Here is a 19640-nt window from a genome sequence, read left to right on the forward strand (position 1 = left end):
TAAGTAGCTGTCAGAAGAGCTCAACTTGCTCTTGCCTTTTCCATGAGGGTTCTCTCTGCTTCCTCTAAAGTTCTGCTTTTTTCCTTTGACACATTTTCTTGTAGCACAAGGATGGGAGCACAAAGTCCTTGGATATTCAGATAAATACAAGAGAAATGTTTTTTGTTACTTTTGGGGGATATAATTTAGAACATGGTTCTTTTGTCATTTTGCTCAAAAGCTTTTGCCATTCTAACTTGCATGTGTCTAAGTAAAGGTATTGAGCTTACTTGCTGGAAAGCCTTGCAGGTGTTTTAAGGACCTTCATTGCTGGCCAACTTTAGGAAAGATGCTTCCTTCTATTTATATTTGATAAACTCTGGATAACGTTTATTTGATGGGTGAGGTTGAAATGTTTGTACAAACAGCTTCAAATGAACAGGGACCCAGCTGGCCTATTTAGTGAAAGTAGTGCCATCAGTTGCTACCCCACGGTGCAATAAAATCTTACTGCACTTACTGCCCATCTCTCTAACTGCAAAAAACTGTGATTTATTAGATTTCTGTTTTAAAAATAAAAAAAGGAGGTTAAATTCATTTTGACATCTGAATGATTTTAAATCCTACAGTTTTAAAGCAAGGTCTTGTGAGGGTCAGTGTTTTCTGTGTCAAAGCAGAACCTATGCTTACCTCTTTGTTTACCTCCATCATGCATGCCCTTCCTGGGGCTGGCTGATAGCCAGGCTGCTACCCAGAGCAGTTCAGGCTCCTCTGAATTTGTAGTCTTGGCACTGTGCTGAGGGAATGGGACAGGGTGGCTGACTGCTAAATACAATCTGCAGAAAAAGTCATTATCTGCAAGTAGGAGGGGTGTTGCAGCATTGCTAGCAAGGTTTCTGAACATCTTTCATTGATCATTCCAAGCCTCTCCCTAAGTCATCTTCCAAGCCTCTTCCAAGCTGACCCACTTTAACGATGTCTTGCTTTCCTGCAAAATATGGTGCATCGTTTGGTCAAGCCTCATAACCACATCTGCTTCCTTGTCTTTTCCTATATGGTCACCCTCCTTTCTAGGTCCACTTCCCATCTTACACACAGCTTAAGTTGCTGATCAGGCAGTAATTCCAGAAGGAGCTAACATAATTGTCCATCTAGAAAGTGATAGGTCCTGCTAATGAGACAGGCAGCTAGAAAGACTGAAGAATCTCCTGGATTCCTCCTGTGATTCCCCAGTGAGATGAAACCTGGACACACACCTTGTACGTCTTCACCCATCACTCTTTCACCACATGTGCAAAATCCAGGTTCATGCGCCAGAAGGGAGACCCAGCTCACTTCAGCTAGGTGCTTGGTTTAAGTGAATGGAGAACCAGGTCTGCGAGGCTTCCCACGACACGCCCTGATCTGTTCATGTAGATGTAAACTTAGTGGGGAATTTCTGCAGTGGATTCCAAAACTATCTTCCATTATGGGCTTGTGCACCTGTAGCTAGCGTGTCAGCTACAGGTACAGTCACACTTCCTACAGTCATAGAAAATATGGTTACATTTCAATTTTGATTTTAACGTCTTCAATTTTAGGAGTGTCTTTAGCACAGACAACTCTATGGTTACATATGAAAGTGAAAGGTAGGTAGTAATATTCACATGGCTGAAAAAAAAACAACTTTTTCTCCTCTTTTCCCACCTGAGAAGATGGCCAGCAAGTAGGTGGCTGCCCTGATGTTACGCCCTTTTGATATTATGATGATGAATTTGTGAAAGGAAAGCACAGTCAACCTGCTTCCTCAGCAGCATGTTCCTGGAGCCCTCCTGAAAAAGCGAGAGTATGTCCATGAAAGGCTGTGGGACTTGTTTGCATCAAGCAACATCAGGTTACAGAGCTAATTGAAGGTGCTTTGGAATTACATGACAGGTTAATTCCTGGAGGTAATTCAGCAAACTGTGACTTGCTGTCTCAGCCCTGTAACAGCCAGGACATAGACTTTAAAAAAAAAAAAAAAATCTCTTTCTGTTGTCAGTGAACCACAAGATAGGAAGACAGCAAGAGGGAGATGTTTAAGGTCCAGACCTGTTGGCAGGATTTCTTCCATGTTGTTTCTTCCCATTAGCTTCTTGTTTCCTCTAAAATCATTTTGAAACCAGGTGGGCTTCGTGCTCTTTGCAGGATGGCAAAAGCCAAAGCAGGAAGTGTCCCACTAGGGCTGTGGAAGGTCCTGTGCATCCTGGGTTAGGGTAACAATAACCTTCAGGGAAGGATCTAGTTTAGTATATGACAGGCATTGTATGGCGGGTCAAGCAGTTCTCTGAGAAAGAAGACTGGTGGTCATGGCTTTGCTCCAGGGTTTTGGGTCATTGAAGAGAGAGATGAAATCTTTGAAGCAGGCTTGGGAAGATGCTTCCCATGATGAAGTCTGCTAGCTTGATCTGCGGTACAGGAAATGTGTCTGATACCTCATCCTGACGGTATAGCTCATTCTTCTCGAGGCACAAGGTGATCTCCTTCCTCCAAAGGTAATAGTTTAGTAAGGCCATTAAGAGAGGAGCACTTGTAATTTCTCTTCCACAGCACCTATTGTCATTTCCTTCGTCAGGAATAGACAAGTGATGCTTTCCATGCTACTGTCCTTTTTTTTTAAATAGTAATGCCATCTCCACAAGACCACTGCACCTGATATGCTTAACTCCTTCCAGTCCAGTATTGAATGTTGCAGCCTTGGTAATGAGATTATGGGATTTATGATTATAAATCTCTAAGCTTCACTTTAAACCCATAAACTATTGTAATGCCTCTTATCTTCTAGGAACAATGATTGGTTAGTGATAGCATGCCTTTCATTTGGATAGAAGAATCCTTTGAAAGTATGACTTTATTCCAAGATATTCCTGTTCTTTCAAAAATTAAATAATTCTCATTTGCATTTAAGTCATGAACTTGTCTATTTAAGATAGACAAGAGAAAACAAACATGAAAACAAGCAGATCAAAGATGTACATGAGTCTTTAATCTTGTCCTATGCCCTTGAAGAATGTGCAAAAAAAAAAAGAGCTGAGACATTTCATTAGTTTAAGTAATAATAATGATAAAAAGGAATCACAAGCAATTCCTGAAGGAGGACGCAATGGCTCTTGTCTCGCTGCATGTTATCAGTCTTTCTTTGATTTACATTAAAGAAACAAATAGCTGGCAAGAAATGTTTCCAACTCTCGTCTGATCTGTTTATTGAAGGGAGACTGTGAGCAAAAATGTACCACAGAAAAGATGTTGTGCAGCTACAAAAAACTCCCTTACATGTAATAATTAGCTGTGCCGGCATGCTCGTATGTAAATCTCATATGATAGCCAAGATCATTTTCACCTCTTTAGCCAGCCCTGAAATTGCTCACTGCTTTCAGTATTGCACGCATTTTGTCAATCTTCCACGTCTCCAATCTAATAAGCTTAGCCTCTAAATTAAATTTGGCGATTTTAATTGAATCCAAAGAACAACGTGGTAATTTATTAATCATATCTGGGTGATGATTAGCTCCCAATTTACAAGCAGCATCCAGCTTCCTTCCAGTTTTGGCTCCGTGCTCTCCGCGCCTCCAGCTGGAAACCCTTCCCGCTGACAGGCTCCTCTGAACTCCGGCACAGGCAGTGTTCCCGGCCCGAAAAGTTGAATGTCTTCTGAGTCACCAGAGCTCCCGAATCTCCCTCCTAACTAACAGCACATGGCTGGAAACATGGACGGGGGGCAGGGGAGGTGAAAAGAAGAGTTTGTCATCGGTAGCACCTCGGGGTGCACTGTGTCATAAACTGTTATAAAACAGGAAGGCATCAGAGTAGGTGTTGCTGTGTGATCCTGTGTAAGATAAGAAGAAATGGGGGAGGTCACCAATATGGTCTGGGGACAGGAGCATGCAGTGAACGAGGAGAGGTGGAGGGAACTGGGCTTACTAAGCTGGGCAGAGAGGAGGCAGAGGGGCTCTGCCTGTGGCCTTCGGCAGCATGATGCATGAGGCAGCGTCGGGCTCTTCTCGGAGGTGTACAGAGAAAGTGTAACAGTCACAAACTGCAACACGGGAAATTCCCTTTATCTGATAATAATTAAAAAGGCTGTGAGAGCAGTGAAGCACTGGAACAAATTATCCCCAGACGTTGTGAAATCTCCCTTCCTGTAGATAGTCAGGACTTGACTGGACACAGCTCTGACTTTGAAGTTGACCCAGCCTTGAGCACGGGGTGGAAGCACATAACCTCTAGGAGACCTTTACGGCCTGTGAGTCTGTATCCAGCTCTCCTTGTTGTGTTAGCACAAGCGAGCAGCCAAGTCCTGGGAGTGCTCTGATACAGGCACAAGCTCAATAGCACAGACTGCAGAGGTAGCTCCACAGGGTGGAGGACAGGGTGTTTTACATCAGGCTGTTGTTACGTGCTTTAATCCTGAGTGGCGGTGACCCTGTCAGCACAGTAACAGTGTTTGGGAAATACGTGAGAACAATTGGAAATGTCACATGGTAAGTAATTCACAGGCTGCTGGAGGGGAAGATAGAAAGGAAAAGAAGAAGTGAATGGTTATGTATGGATAGGATGTTACTGCAGGACTACCTAGTGATTTACGTGTAAGAAACTGCAGATGCTTTAGCCTCCTTTTTTTCCTTGCATTACTCCTATAAAGTAAGCAAGTTCCGTATTGCAGGAAAATGGAACAGCAGAGATGATGATTCATGTTTTTCATGGTTAACAAGTTATCACCTCAGTTGCAGCACTTAAATTTTGCTGGGGATCATGAGCCAGACCTGGTATAAAGACCTCCTGAATCTTAAGTGTAGCGTTCGTTCTGCTTACCAGCCCAGGCCTTGTTTATTAATGTGTTTTTTACAAGTATAATTAAAAAAAAGGAGAGGGAAGAAGTAGGATTCCCAAGCAGCAGACTTGTTACATACACTTCTACTGACTTAAATAGAATAGGTGCCATAACCATCGCAATGGGCTCGTGCAATCTCCTCTGGAACTCCATTAGCATAGCTTTGCCTCATCAGCCATGGGTTACCAACAAGCCTAGAATACCTGCTGTGCGCTTACTCTGAATAACAGCGTGACTGACCTCATCTGTTTACATTTATACAGCACTGTCCTGTTTCATGTGCAGTCGCTTCAGATTATTAAGAAATCTAGTGGAAAAAAAGCGATGAATTCTGCATGAAGAGATACTCTTTGCTTAAGAACCAATTTTCTATTACAGCGCCGGCTTGGAGATGCTGCAAAGAAAGCAATCAGCAAGCTGCAAGTCAGAACAATCAGGAAAGGTGATAAGGTAATTTTTCAAATTGCTCATTACCAAATGAATGTCTGCATGGAGTATTCCTTCAGACCACTGGGACAAAGAGGCAGAGAAGAAATGGCAATTGCTTATTAAACTTGTGTGTGTCCTTCAGGTGGTAGAGCAATACTGGTAAGCAATTTATGGATGGAATGGAGTAGGGAGAGGAAGAGGTGAAATTATCTGAAGATGCAGAAAATCCTGAAAGTGCAAACATGCTGCCTAAATCTGTGTGCTTTCCACATTTCAAACTGGATGCGTGTTGAAAGTCTGACTTGCTTTTCTTGAAATGCATGATTGATTTTGCAGCATGCATCAGTGACTGTTCTACTTTGTCGCATAAGCTCTTGTATGAAGAGATTAGCTAACAAAATAAAAAAATGAAAATGATGAATGTTCTCTTTCCTGTAGGAAACTGAGCCAGACTTTGATAACTGTGCTGTTTGTATTGAAGGCTACAAACCCAATGATGTTGTCAGAATTTTACCTTGCAGGTAAGTTAAAGGCTGACGATGCTTTAAGCTCTGATAGTGTCTCTACTTCAAAAGATAGGCTCTGTTCTCAGAGTATCGCTCTGAGATTGTCTGAGAGCTTGGTGGAAAAAAGGAGAGTTTATTGTTTTGATTTATTCCAAATCTATTCTGTAAAGACACCTGAAATGCCTATTTATTCTACTTGAAATGAAGGTAGCATTAGTGGTGGTGAAAACCTGAGTTTAGCATGATGGTCAGAATTTTTGTCTGATCTGGATATCTAACAAAGTTTTCAGTAAGATTTTTAAACTAAAGAGTTTGATTCTTCTATTTTTCTCAACAGTTTAATATTAATCTAAAATAACTCCTTTAGAAGAACTTGCCACTGACTTCAAGGTGAGTCCTGGGCTGAGCAGCCAGAGATAGAGCAGGCTAACTGCTCCGGATGGAAAGAAACTAGCACTACTTTTGCTGTTCTGTGTCGTGACCAGGTGTCAGGAGAGGGATGACTTCTATCAAAAAAAAAAAAAAAAGTTGAGTAGAAGTAAAAAAACAAAAGGGAATGTGAAAAAAGAACATGTTATCTATTGCTGCCATGAAAATATTCATAGGCATGTAGGACATAGAGGACATAGAGGTGACAAGAGTTTTTTACAGTTGTTCTTTCTCATTTCTTCCCTTCACATGACCATGCCTGGTGCTGCACGCACACTCACAGTGATGTGACGCAGGAGTGCAGCCTTTTGCCACCTATAACAGCTGTAGTCACCTCTCTGTGTCATTTTATTATCATCCATGAAGTGTTAGCTAACAAAAGATTTCTCTAAATAAATCAATTTCTTAGGAAATTTCCTAGGAACAGTGGTTCTCCCAAGAGAGCAAGGGCAAGTGCTTTTTACCCTAGAGTGATCTCAAGTGTAATATATAGAGAGCATCGATTTTTATGGAGTTTCTTCTGTTGGATACATGTTCATTGGCTTGAGAAGCTGAAATATTTGTTTCTTTTCCTGCTGTGTTTTTCCCTAGTAGATATTTGAATGTTACAAGCTGTCCATTTCTGTTCATTCATATGACTCATTAATCTGTTTACTGCCATCACTAAATGGCAAACAAAAAGCAACAGATTAATCATAAATTTGACCTACTGTAAATCCCCCACAATGACAAATTGCATATGAACTCTCTTTTTCTGCAAACACACACTTCATGAAGCAGAAATACAGACAAAAATGAGAAATTACCAGAAAATGTGGACCTTGCATTGGCATCAAGCCTGTTTTCATACAAGCATAATAAAGTTTGGAAATTGTACATGGTAGAGACAGGCAGTTTTCAGAGGTAGTTATAAAACAGCAAAAAAAAAGTCTACTCTCTAGCTTTCATTTGTGTCTCGCCTCATAATTCAGTGAGGCTCCAGTCAGATTTTGTCATGCACAGTGTTGAGTCAAGCAGAGTGAATAGGAAACACATAGTTAACAGGTGATGTTCAGTTCTTGGCTGACTTAAAAGGTCGCCTAGAAAATGACTCATGCTAAAAGGTTAGCAGCAGCAGATCTGTCTTGTAAAATACTCACAGTTTGAGCCTAAGCAGTTTTGAATTATAAAAACTAAAAGATCTTTCTCAAGCCGCTACTTCACAGACCCTGGCTTTCCTGTTGCCCAGATTGTGAGGGCAGTATCTTAAACATTAATTCACATGGGCTTGGACTTCCAAAACAGGAAAATGCTAGTCATGATTCTTTCTGCTGCTGTCAGACTTTTCTCCTCAAAACAAAAAAAAAAAAAAAAAAACTTTCCGTCTCTGTTAAGTGAGTAGGAGAGTGTTATATCGTTATATCTTGGTAAAGACCTACAGACACTGTAGGTTTCTTCCTCCAGCATCCTCAGTTAAACCGTTTGTAGTTTCTAGTAAGCGAACTGTCAGCCCTCTTTAATGAGAGGCTGGCATTTCACTGAGCCTTAGAGAAGCCAATACCATGACACCAGTGCTGGCTGACCTTAGTTTGTCGTCTGTCCAGGAGCTGCTCAAGATGTAGAACTTTTTACCTGCATAGCCAAATGTGACCCAAGATCTGCAAATGAAAGAGGATGCTTTATCCTGCAGGCTGTGCTGGGAAAACCACTGCTAGCAGACACACTCAGTATGAAGCCCTGTATATCTTCAGATTTTTTTATTGTTGTTGTTGGTGTTGTTGTTTTTTAAGGCTGCTGAGTCCTGTGTCTACTAAGAAACTGGTACCAGAATCCACCGGCCAGTATTTCAGCATATGAGCTCTGAAGTCATATAGACAGATGTTTACTAGCACTTAAGCTGTTTCCCCAAAGCTCCTCTTTTTACAGTTGGCAGAGAGCTGGCACTGGGATAGCCTGTTGTGATTGTAGCCCACACTGGAGAGCTGGGAGGAGAATTCTAGTTAACTTGTGCTTCTTCAGCTCTTTCCTCCTTGGAAGCCATCTCCCCCAACTGACCATATTAATAAACTTCACTCTACTTCACTCTACAGAGTGTATTAAATAAACATATACTGACACTTGATGGTGAGGAAAGTGTTGGCTTGCAGCTGTTTTTATGTTTAATGGTAGCAAGTATCACTGAAGTTATCTATGAGAGTGCTGACACAACATCAAATGCAAACAAGTTCACTGTTCCCATAGTGACACATCTTGTCATAGCCCTACTTCCTTCTGCTTGTCCTCCATCTCCAGCTTCAAAACTCCTTCATCTTTTCTGCACATTTTTTGGAGAAGTTACTGATAGTGGCAGACCCTTTGTCTGCCTTTTACTAAACGTCTCCTAACTTTACTAAACATCCACAGAGAGGCAAGACAATTCTTTCAATGTCATCTCTACTGAGAACTTTGTTTCTTCATAACTTCTTTTTCAGATTGTTCCATTTCTGTCACCAACAAATGGTCGTTCTGACTCTGTTCGAGCTTGCACAGCTCCTCTGAACCTCCACTGAACAACCGTGATCTCACAGAGTGCTCCACTCCTTCCCTCTCTTTTCATTGGCCTCCTGTGAAAGTCATTTCATCACAACACTTCTTCCCTTTTATTCCATTTTCCCACTTACCCTCATCATCGTGTTCCTTTGTCCTTCCTTCTTCTGCCTTAAGAACAAACAAATAGTAGCACATACGCATCCTCTGAAGCCCAAACCTTCTTGTAAGGTACTACAGTGCTGCTCAGCCTCATACCAAAACTCTTCTCAGTCCTATGCTGCTGTCCCATCTCTAATCCAAGCAACTGATGCTTTTAGTCTGAGTCCCTGGGAATGTATTTTTCTTTCTGCTTTTGCCTCCTTTTGTCTAAGCTTGCATTTTTCTTTTGGAAAAAAAAAAAAAAAAAGTGTGACTGCTAGGTTTGTTTGCGTGCAGTTCAGAAAGTTGGAACTAGGACTGGAAGGTGGGAGGAGAGCAGTTCCCCTTACCCTGGAAAAAAAAGCTTCTCATAATTGTTGGCAAGTCAAAAGTTTTACAAGAGTTTTACAAAGATAAAATTATTATTATTATTTTTGGGCTGAGCCCAAAATAAATCTTTTTTGTTGTATGTTCGAAATTGCAGCTTTAAAGAAAATTGAAATGCATTTCAGACAAAAGTACGCTCCTGTTAAAAAAATATTAAGTGCTAATTAGATAACACTAAATGAAATGCTCTGGGATTTTGAGATTCTTTTCCTAACTTTGTGACTCTCTGTGCTTTACACAGCCCTGTGCAGTCACAGAGTCACAGAGCAGTGCAGGAGGGATCCCAGGAGGCCACCACCCCCATGGTGCGGGGGCATTGGCTGTGCACGTGTCATTCTTGGGAGTTATTTTTCCAACACACTGCAGCCTCTGAGGATGGAGACTTTGCAAATTCCCCTGATAATTTATTGCAGTGCTTTGCCACCCTGACAGCGGTGAAGCTTTTCCTATTGTGTAACCTGAATCTCACTTGCTGCAGTTTGAACACATCATCGTGTCTGTTATCCATCCCTAGGAGAGGTGAAGAACAGTTTGTTTCCTTTCTGCTTATGGAAAACTTTGTCTTGTATGAGGATTGTTACAACATTTCTCTTCTTGCCTTCCTCTTTCTCAACTAATCAATTACAGTTCTTTTGAGAAACTTTTCAACCCATCCAAATCAACATAGTTTTGCAATGCATGTGGTTGCACACAACAGAAAAAAAAAGCACATATTTTCTTCAGCTATGACTTTCATCGTCAAAGCCATGTTCCAGGCTTGTGTCTGAAACATCTCTCTTGCTGTCTCCCTGTATGGATCATTACTTCTGAACTCATCCATGGTGCTTCTACCCTCTCCTTCTTTTTAAAACTTGAATCAGTCGTAAATGTAGAGAGAGAAGGATTTTTTTTTTCAGTTGATCTTTTTACATCTTTGTCTTAGTGTGTGACTGAAATATTATTACACTCTCATCTTATTTTGTGCTGACCCTTATTTTAACTGAATTTAGACGATAAACTTATCAGAACATTGATCAATCAAGGATTTGTTGAAAGCCATAAGTATATATACAGTATTATAGCTGATAAAGAGTAAAATAAACCTTCAAATCCTAATCTGCAAAGCCTGCAACACTGCTTTTCCATACAAAATGCTTACATGTATGGAAATAGATAATATGAGCTCTCTAAATGTATAATTTGGTACAAAAATTTTAAAATTGAAATCTTTATCTGATTTCAGTAGCATTCCATTTTTGTGTTGATTTTTGTCTAATAATCAACATCCTTTCATTGTACGTATTAAATCTAAAATTAATAGAGCCGTAATACACTGTGACAGGGTAGTATTGGGAAGTGCCAAGTGATGTGATCTGTCATGTGTTTAAATTACTCAGCATTGGTAGGGTTTCTTTACAGGATTGTTTTTTGAAGCCAACTTTAAAAATGCTAACCTTCAGTTTTTGAAGTCTTTAAGCCATGAAAATTCCAAGCTTTTGGTGATTAACAAGCATGATGAAATGCTGTAATATGAACCACAACTTGACTGAGGCTTGCAAAGCTAGAACTTGAAAACAAGAGGGGACTTTCCAATGTACAGTAACCTGGCTCGATAGAAGTTACATATTTTATCTGAAACAGATTTTGGTAAAGGAAATTTAGTGCACTATGTTTTTATCAGGTCAGACAAGCCTTGTTTTGAGGAGGGTTGTGAACTGTAGTAGCCTTAGTAGAGTAGTGGTTTGAACTTAAAATATCACAATACTTCATTTGCATCAATCATATTGACATGCAGGATCAGATGTGGTGTGACACAGTTTGGTATCACAGCCAGCCGATATAATTAGAGTAGGTCAAACTTCCAAGAACAGATCTGCCCTTTCCCATAGTTGTGTGAAGTCAGACCAAATACAGCAATGTGACAATTCGCCACGTAGCTTTGTTTCTCAAAGATTCTGTTTCTTCTAGAAGTAGTGAGAAAAATATTCAAGTGAAAAGAATAAAATTCTGAGATTTCACTTAGTTTTGGCTTTGAATTTCTAATGTGATTTAGGACTGAAGCCAGCTAGTATGCCAGCCAGCTAGTACGTGGGCCGATACCACATTAGTAAGAGCCAGGGTTGCAAATCGATATTGATAAAAGTGCACCTCAGTATCTTCCATCCAAAGTTGAAAGGCTATGTGTATCTTGTTATGTGAGAGATGCTGTGACAGAGTACAGCAGCCAGCCCATTCAGCTGAATATGTACCACTTAAATATTTAAAATTATTTTGGTACATTAACTGTGATTCTGGCTTGCTCAGAGATTGCATTTCCTAGTGGAGGCTGGCATATGCTGCGATATGCCCGCTCCAGGTGGAGCATTGGGCCGCTGTGAGCTGTGCCCACCTGCTGTTACCTGCTGGGTTTGCATGGCTTGGCTGTGCAAGCGGTGCGAATGGGTCAGTGACAGCACAGGGAAGCGGAGGCTGGAGAGTGCTCAAATGTGAAAGTTCAAGCAGACAGAAATGTGACTTTCAGGCTCTGCCAAGTAAAATGTGGGACACCTGTTGCCTTAGGAAAGTCAGAGCTGATCTATATGTTGTTTCAAAACAAGTCTTAGTGTAGATGTTTTGGGGCAAGTTTGTATGTATAAACCCTCATATTTCAGAATACAATACCCTATTTCCATTTTGCTTAGGTTATTCATTGTTTAGAAAAGATTTATTTAAAAAAACGTTTTAAAATATTACTTTTTTTTTTTTTTTTTACTAATTTTCTTACATATTAATATAGTTTCTGAGGCTATGAGTATGGTAGGAAAATTTCCCTTTCCTTCAGAAGGAAGGGAGCCAGCCAAAAGCAAACTATCCCAAGCCACAGAACACAGAAGTAGAGAGCAGGTGCATTGCCTACAAGATAAGCCAATGGTGCGCTACGGTCAGCCCAAATATGCCACCTGTGGATTAAGGAACAGAGAAAGAAGCAAGAGAGAGGAACTTCTCCACCTTGGGCTGAGCCTTAGGTGCTTTATTTGACCTCTTCACCAGCGTTTCTTAAATCCTGAGCCCCCCATTCCTGCATTTTTGCAACATTCACCCTCTACGACCATAGGATAACAGAATATGCTCACAAGAGAAAATACAGCTGTCAGTCAGGTTTGTACACTAAATACTTCCATGTTCAGCCTCAGTTTGTGTCAGGCCAAGGTAGGTAAGTTTTCAGTTCCTCTGCCTGGACAATGTGTAAGAAAAGTGGCCCAGCAGCTACATGGCTCAGGTAGTTAACTGGTGGTCACTTCAGATGGAGCATGGGATTAGCAACAACCTCTTAAGGGCTGGAATTGTGTAGGAGCTCACTTTGATGGGCAAATTCTAAAGAAGGAAAAGTCAGGGAGAACCCTTGAAAAACATCACCCTGATTTTTCCATTTAAATGAAGAGTAGTTTTTTTTTTTTTTAATTGCTTTCCTTATGTGTGCATCCTTAAAAATAATACCAGAACTCCAATGGCTTCACCTTTGTGTAATCAGGTTTGTCTGCAGAACCCTCAGGAAACAGTAATGCGATTTCACCAGCAAGTAGGTTTTGTTTACTGACAGCCTTTAACATTTAAAGAATATGGGTTTTGCTTCTGCACTTTGTGTATTTTTCCTAATTCTCTGTTTGTGTACATCTTCTTTTCCAAACTCAATTGAGTAATACTGTGCATATGTGCTTGACATGCTGCAGAAATCATTTTAAAGCTTTGTCTGCATAGGATATAGACTTGCAGTCCTTGCAGAGGTCACAAACCGCACTGTTTGAAGTGCTTGCACTTCACTGAATACAGAAGTGTCTGGTACTAAGTGATAAATTGTGCTGTGGTGGATTTGAATTAAAATGTCTTGTTTCTCGTTGCAGGCATCTTTTTCACAAGTCCTGTGTAGACCCCTGGCTGCTAGACCATCGTACCTGCCCTATGTGTAAAATGAATATTTTAAAAGCTCTAGGGATCCCGGTAAGCACGTTGCAGAGGAGCTGGTTGGGGCAGATGGGAAACACCAGCCACTTGGTTGCATCCCCAGTCCTTTGCCTGTCTGTTCCCATTCTGCTCTTCCTGCCACATTATTGATTTGTTTGTTAATTTGCTAAAGGTAATACAAGCTGAAATGTGTGACTACCTCTCTCCTGCATCCCACTTCTATCAGCAAGAAAGAATGCGTGTTGAGTGTTGGGGTTTGTGTGTCTGTGACTGCCCAGCCTGGCTTATCGAGCAGGGGATTGCTTACTGGTGTTTCAGTGGATTTATGCATTGTTTTGTACAGCTTTTGTTTGTGTTTTAAATCAGGGCTGTGTTTTTTTGTTTTTTGTTTTTAATTCCACACGCAATTCAAATCTCAAAGCAGAAGGTCTACAAATAAAAATTTCCCTGATATACCAGTTAAGAACAGCTCATAGCTCATTCGAGGGAGCCAAATCTCTTTTCTGTCAGATTTCTCTTAAAGTCTATCTGTAGCAAGCTCTGTATTGCTAATTCCAATTAGGAAGATGTCTACCAGTAACAAAGCACGTGGCAGACCCCATGCTAAAAAAGAAATGGTTAAGCTCTTTGCTACTTGGTACAATTAGGTGTGGTTAGAACTTGTTAAAAAAATAAATCTTTTTAGGTTGCTTGTTTCTATCCAGATAGTACATGTCCTGTCTGCCAGTTTCCTAACTGCAGTTATCACAGAGATCAGGGGCTTCTCCAGGAAGAAGCGAGTCATTTCTCACAGCATGTGAGGCGTGCCATGTGATAGTGAGGTTCAATACTGAAGCACTGGTCAGTACATGAACAGGTGCTGTAAACACCCTCCCCAGTTACATGCTAGCTCACATACAAGAGAGCTGTATAAAATAAAATAGATCGCAGAATTACAGAATGGCTGAGGTTGGAAGGAACCTCTGGAGATCATCTAGTCTAGATGTTAAGGTCTTCCCAGAAAGTTTAGTACCATCTGTCAGTATTTACATCCAGAATATGGCTCTCAGACTTCACTGGCAGCTGCTGAAGGCTAAGCATGTATGCAAATCAGACAGGTTGTCTGAGGCTGGGTACATCAAGGGGAGGAAAAACATGCCTGCAGACCTTTTGCAAAAGTTTTGATTTACAAGACTGGCATTACTATACATGAACAGCTCTGTAGCAGCAGGTATAGAATCTAATTGCCACGATTAGGAGTTAAAAGCACCATTCAGTTTCCTCAGCCTTTGTTTTAGCTCTCACAGCCTCTGGTCTTGTTGTCTCTGTACTGTGTGGCAGAAGGGGGATCCATTCTGCTTCCTCAGTGAGAACTTTCCACATGGAGATTCTGTGGAAATAGCTGTACTGATCTTGTAATTATGGATACTGTTGTAACCCACATACACAACTGGGTCAAATTAAGATTTCAGAGTCAGCCTCAGAACTGGTCTGTCTTAACATCCAAGTGTTTGATTTTTAGTGTTAATGTTCCACTAGCCAAGTTTGTTCAAAGGATTTTATTTTATTAATTTCTGTAAAAATTTTCCTAGCATGTTCTAAGATGACAAACTGAAAACAGCCCGCTCCATCATTTGGAGAAAGCATACTGGCTGCCACGTGCATGAGGCATTGGTTAAAGTTAGGGAGGGAGAGGGAAGAACTGCATGTTAGCTTTACCCCTTGAGGTGAATTACAGTAGGAACGGTTGTCCATGGGAACTGGGAACATATGGTAGCCTTCATGTCAAGGGTTTCCTCTGGCTGACAGCAAAGGGAACAGGAGTCTGAGAGCATCTGGTAGCTTGGGGGTTAAAAATTCTTGTACTGCTATCAGTTCCTGCTCTGTTCTTTCTGCTTTCTCTTTTTAAAATCTGCCTTAACTTCTGCTGCTGCTTCTCCTACCTTGTCTCCTGTCCCTGCTTCTTCTCTGCATAGCCCCCTCCTGCCTGGTGTCACTGCCCATGCTTCTCCTCCCTGCTCATCTCACAGGACCTCTTCTCCACCTGCACAGACACTGAGCATCCTCACCCTTCTCCTTGCCCCATGGCAGCAGCTTGGGGCAGCTCGGGAGGGTGTTGGTCCTGTGCAGTGGTTTCTGGTGGCACAGCCAGCTTCCTGGCACCACACAAAGCCCTGTTCTCTTTGGAGCCTGCAGTTGTCAGTCCCTAATAAGCCACCAGGCTCCATCAGCACACATGAACTGATTTTTTCAGGGGCTCATAATTTAGCCAGATGTCAGTAGGCTGTTGTGGGAAAAGACATTTCCCGGGAAGAAGCTGTAAAGCTCTAGGGCTTCTCAGCAAGAGGTGGCAAACGCTTCTGTAGAGTGGATAAAGCAAAATGCCATTCCCTAACCACGTTCTTGAGCCTTGCTGAGCCATCTTAGCTGAAATTTCCATACAGAGAAAAGAAGCCTTAGGCAGGCAGCAGTCTCTGATGGGAGGCTTGAGCACCAATTTGCCAAGGACCTTTGCAGACTTCACAATAGGAGGAATGAGGAAATCTTACCATAGGCAGGACTATTAGTTTTTCTACTGCCAGCTGAATGTTTGTCCTATGGTTGTTGTTAAAGAGCTGGCTTGTGCAACTGTGGATAGATTGTGATTCATTTAGCAGGAAGACCTGGGATTTTCCAGGAAATGATTGGTTAAAAAAGAAATTTCTAAATATTTCAATTCACTTCACATCCAAACTCTCCATTTAATTTGTAACAATGACTTCAGATTATCTGCCCTAAAACCAGGATCTTCAGGCTGCAGTGAGACACTAAACTGACTGCACTGATTTTCACAGTAGCTGAGCACCCTAGCATCCCAGCTTTTCACTGTGGCACTGCGCAGCTCCAGAGGATAATTAACTGAATATCTATCAGCAAACGTTTAGAGTAACCTTTTCCACCGTCGCTGTGCTGGTGAATCCAGCTCACAGACTTTACCTCTTTTGGCTGTAATATTTGAAGTGAATTATCAGTGCAAGTGACTTTCACTTTCAAAGACCTACATTGCTTTTGGGATGATCATATCACATAAAATAGTTTCCTTCTGCTTCTCCCTCTTTTCTGCAAATATCTGCTGGATAAGCAGACAGCTGCATTTTTGGCAGCAGATTGGATGACTTGAAGCTATTCACTAAGAGCCTTAGCCAAGCGCTCAGAAGTCAATACAAAGCCTTCCCTTGACTTTAGTGGAATTGTGCCCTCAAAGCACTTACATGCAGGGAATGAGTGAAACCAATATAATTAAACTTAGAAAATGTATCTGGGTCACCCTGACAGCAAAAAACTTAATGTAGTTTTTTCGATCAGTATTTTATATCGTTAGTTTTATAGTATGCTGCTTAATTTGCACTATTTTTCCAACTAAAATGATTCAGGAGTAAAGGGATTAATTATATCGAGCAATGTTATTTTAGCATCTTTTTTATGTTTGATTTGGCTTTCAATTATTTTTAAACGTTTAAAAGTTAGTGATAAAGCCCCATTCTAGGAATAACTGGAATCAGAGCAAAGGACAGACAACTGATCCCCTGAAAAAAATTCGAAATAATTTTTCTTAGAGTACAAAATAAAAAAGCAGGTCTTTTTTCTTTAAGACATACTGCCCTCAAAGTCAAATGTAATTTTAAAATGAAATTCTGAAGGCATTTGTTGTAACAGCTGAGGGTGAGGGAAAGAATGGTAAATCTAATGAATGATTTGGATCCAAGGCCTACAGATGAATAATTGGTGTTTCACTCAGAAAAGTACAAGTTTGGTGGGTTTCATTAAAGTCACGTGTAGCTGAATGTGCCTTTATCCCAGTTGTGAGGAGCGCTCGCTGCCTGTGGATTAGGTTGGAGCCAGACAATGGCAATTGTAATTTTTATCCCAAACTTCGGCTTGTGGATACAAGTCATCTGAGGATTGTGTAAAGTTCACGTCTTTTTCATTAGGAACATTTGTGAAAAAATACTCAGGAGATGGCAACAGTCAGACAGGGAATATATGGGAAAAGAGAAAACATAATAAGGTCCTACTTCTGCAAAAAATGCAAGCATATGGTAACCTCCAGAGTTCAAAGGGATTACTCTTGTGCTTAAAGCTAAGCCTCTGTTTATGTCTTTGCTGTATATTTTACTTACTTTATAGATGGCTGCTGTTGGAGACAGACAGGTTCTGAGAATTTTCAGAAATGCCTTAGTAAGTGAGACACCTAAGCATAGCAAAAATCAGATCCATGGAGCAGGTTCATCACCTCTTGACTTTAGCCATCCAGATGCTGGATTTCCAGTCTAGCAGCTTAAGCCCCCTCTCTGTTTAGTGGTGAGCAGTAGGAAGGTAGAAAGGGCAATTCATAGCACTTACCGTAGGGCGGGATGAATCACACAGCAAAATTATCTCAGGCTATTGAAATTAGAGGAAGCCCAACTGACTGATCCAGATGACTTCTGGACTCCTGGACAATAATGGTATACATAAATTTATGTTTCCTAGCTTAACAATGTATCTGTGTAATTGCAGCTCAACCTTGAAATGCCCCTCTGTCATTTTGGGCCTGCCAAACAGTATCCTCGTTTCTGAATTATCCTTGCTTTTTGTTATGGTACGTTAAAACTTCAAGTCCAGATCTTGAAATAGTTATGCAAAAAAGTTTTCTCCATGCCTTGGGGAGAACTAGACCCAGCTGTGTGGGATAATGGCACAAGAATCTGTTTCCTCTGAGAGCAAAAAGAACCTTTTACTCCTATGTTTTACGCCAGTGTTTATGGGGAACTCCATAGAAGTCACTGCTGTGTGAAGGGGAGCATCAGACTTTTAAACAGGCCTAGAGAAATCAGGGGTAGGAATTAGCTGACTTCTTAGTTGCCCAGCTTGGATGTGGTCTTCTTGCTGGACAAACAGTCCTCCCTGCCCACTTGAATGCTCAGTGTTCTCCCCAAATACATGCTTTAAGGTTAAGGATGCAGTGCAAAAGGTGCACAACAAAACACCCTCTCATTGCTTCCCTGTAAGCTCAATAGAAAGGCAGGCACCTGACTTGAAAAGCTTGGCTCGTTCTGTAGGGGTAGTCATGTTCACTATAAAACTGCAAGAAAGAAGAAATTACAGAGAACTTCCATCCATGCTGTCTGAATCGCAAACCAAGAAGGAGTCTGATCTGAATAAAACTCTTCAATTTTCCAATATTGTTTGTTTGTTTCTTTTCTCATCATTTTATTTATGCAGAAAATACAGCATTAGCAAAGAAAAAGATCTTTTCATGTTAAAATACTGTCTTATCAACAGTTTTAGCTTCTATTTTCGCACCCCACACATAGATGCGCCCACAGGCAGTTCCATGAATTCCTATTCCTGAAATCTCTGATATCAGCTCAATAAAATGTATATTTAGAGAAACGATAATCATCCCCCTTCAGCTGCTGTCTGTGTTTACATTCGTAATCTGACTCAGCAATCTGCCTGTGTTGAGCAGATCATATCAATAAGTGAACTATTTTTTCAATTTACATGCTCCCAAAGCCTTTAAGAAGTATAAATAAGGATATTTAGAGATTGTAAGTGACAGTCTAGCACTGAATATTTCCAATGCATGCTTTGGATCTTTCTTCCAACAGATTGCATTAATAGGTTTTAAGCAAGCAAACTGTGCATGTTTATTCATCTTATGTTGCCATTTTCAGTGCTTGTTCATAAGCAGTTCCATGGGAATCAAGAAAATGACAATAGGAGTGGTGGGTTTAAGAGAAAATGAAAAAGCCTAAAAAAGTAGGAGCAAGTAAATTAAATGTTTTTATAAAATCAAAGCTCAGTTTTCTTCTTTTTCTTCCCATTAGCCAAACGCGGATTGCATGGATGATATACCTCCGGACTTGGAAGCGTCCGTAGGAGGACCTCCAACCAACCAGATAACAGGAGCCAGCGATACAACAGTGAACGAGAGCTCTGTTGCTCTGGATCCCCCAGTGCGGACTGTGGGAGTGCTACAAGTCATCCAAGATGTAGACTCCTTTCCCCAGGCTGGGGAGGGTAACTTCACAACAAGCAGTAAGTTCCTCTTTCTGGCAGAATTTGCACTGAAAGAAATTATTAGAAACCTGAATCACAAACCGATATTTAATGGGGGAAAATGGCCTTTGAGGCCTTTTTTACTGGAGCAGTGACCTTACTTTAAGCCAAGTGGAAATCTACAGGGTAAGTAGGTGTAACTATCATGTCATTCTGCTGCAGTGCAAACACTCCCAGCCTGTGTGCAAATCTGTGCGTAGGATAACAACCTCTAGTTGGAGTCCCCCACATGGACAGAAGAACAAGCTATTTCAGTCAATACAAAGAAATACAAATTTATGGTCATCTTCAGATATTGTTTACATGTCCTTTGGCCTGCCTTTCTTCACCGGCCTATGTGACCATGTGGAAGTTATTACCTGCGTATCATAAGATAAATAGTAAATGCAGCAATCACTTCCGCTGCCTTTGGACAAGAAAAAAAGAATGTT

General features: G+C 41.0%; 1 protein-coding gene across 6 annotated transcripts in view; it reads left to right on the top strand.

Annotated features, from left to right (window-relative positions):
- The window catches only part of RNF150 (ring finger protein 150), a 122699-nt gene that overhangs the window by 69282 nt on the left and 33777 nt on the right, over positions 1-19640 (top strand). For all 6 annotated transcript variants that reach the window (XR_007708259.1, XM_050710643.1, XM_050710642.1 and 3 more), the window contains exons 3-6: positions 5207-5278; positions 5696-5778; positions 13086-13182; positions 18978-19188. Coding sequence is in view for 5 of the 6 variants with exons in the window: in XM_050710643.1 (XP_050566600.1) it covers positions 5207-5278; positions 5696-5778; positions 13086-13182; positions 18978-19188 (463 nt within the window). In the remaining variant the exon portion in view is untranslated. The remainder of the gene's footprint in view (positions 1-5206; positions 5279-5695; positions 5779-13085; positions 13183-18977; positions 19189-19640) is intronic.

This window comes from Cygnus atratus, chromosome 4, assembly GCF_013377495.2.
Source record: "Cygnus atratus isolate AKBS03 ecotype Queensland, Australia chromosome 4, CAtr_DNAZoo_HiC_assembly, whole genome shotgun sequence".
In the NCBI taxonomy this organism is placed as follows: Eukaryota; Metazoa; Chordata; class Aves; order Anseriformes; family Anatidae; genus Cygnus; species Cygnus atratus.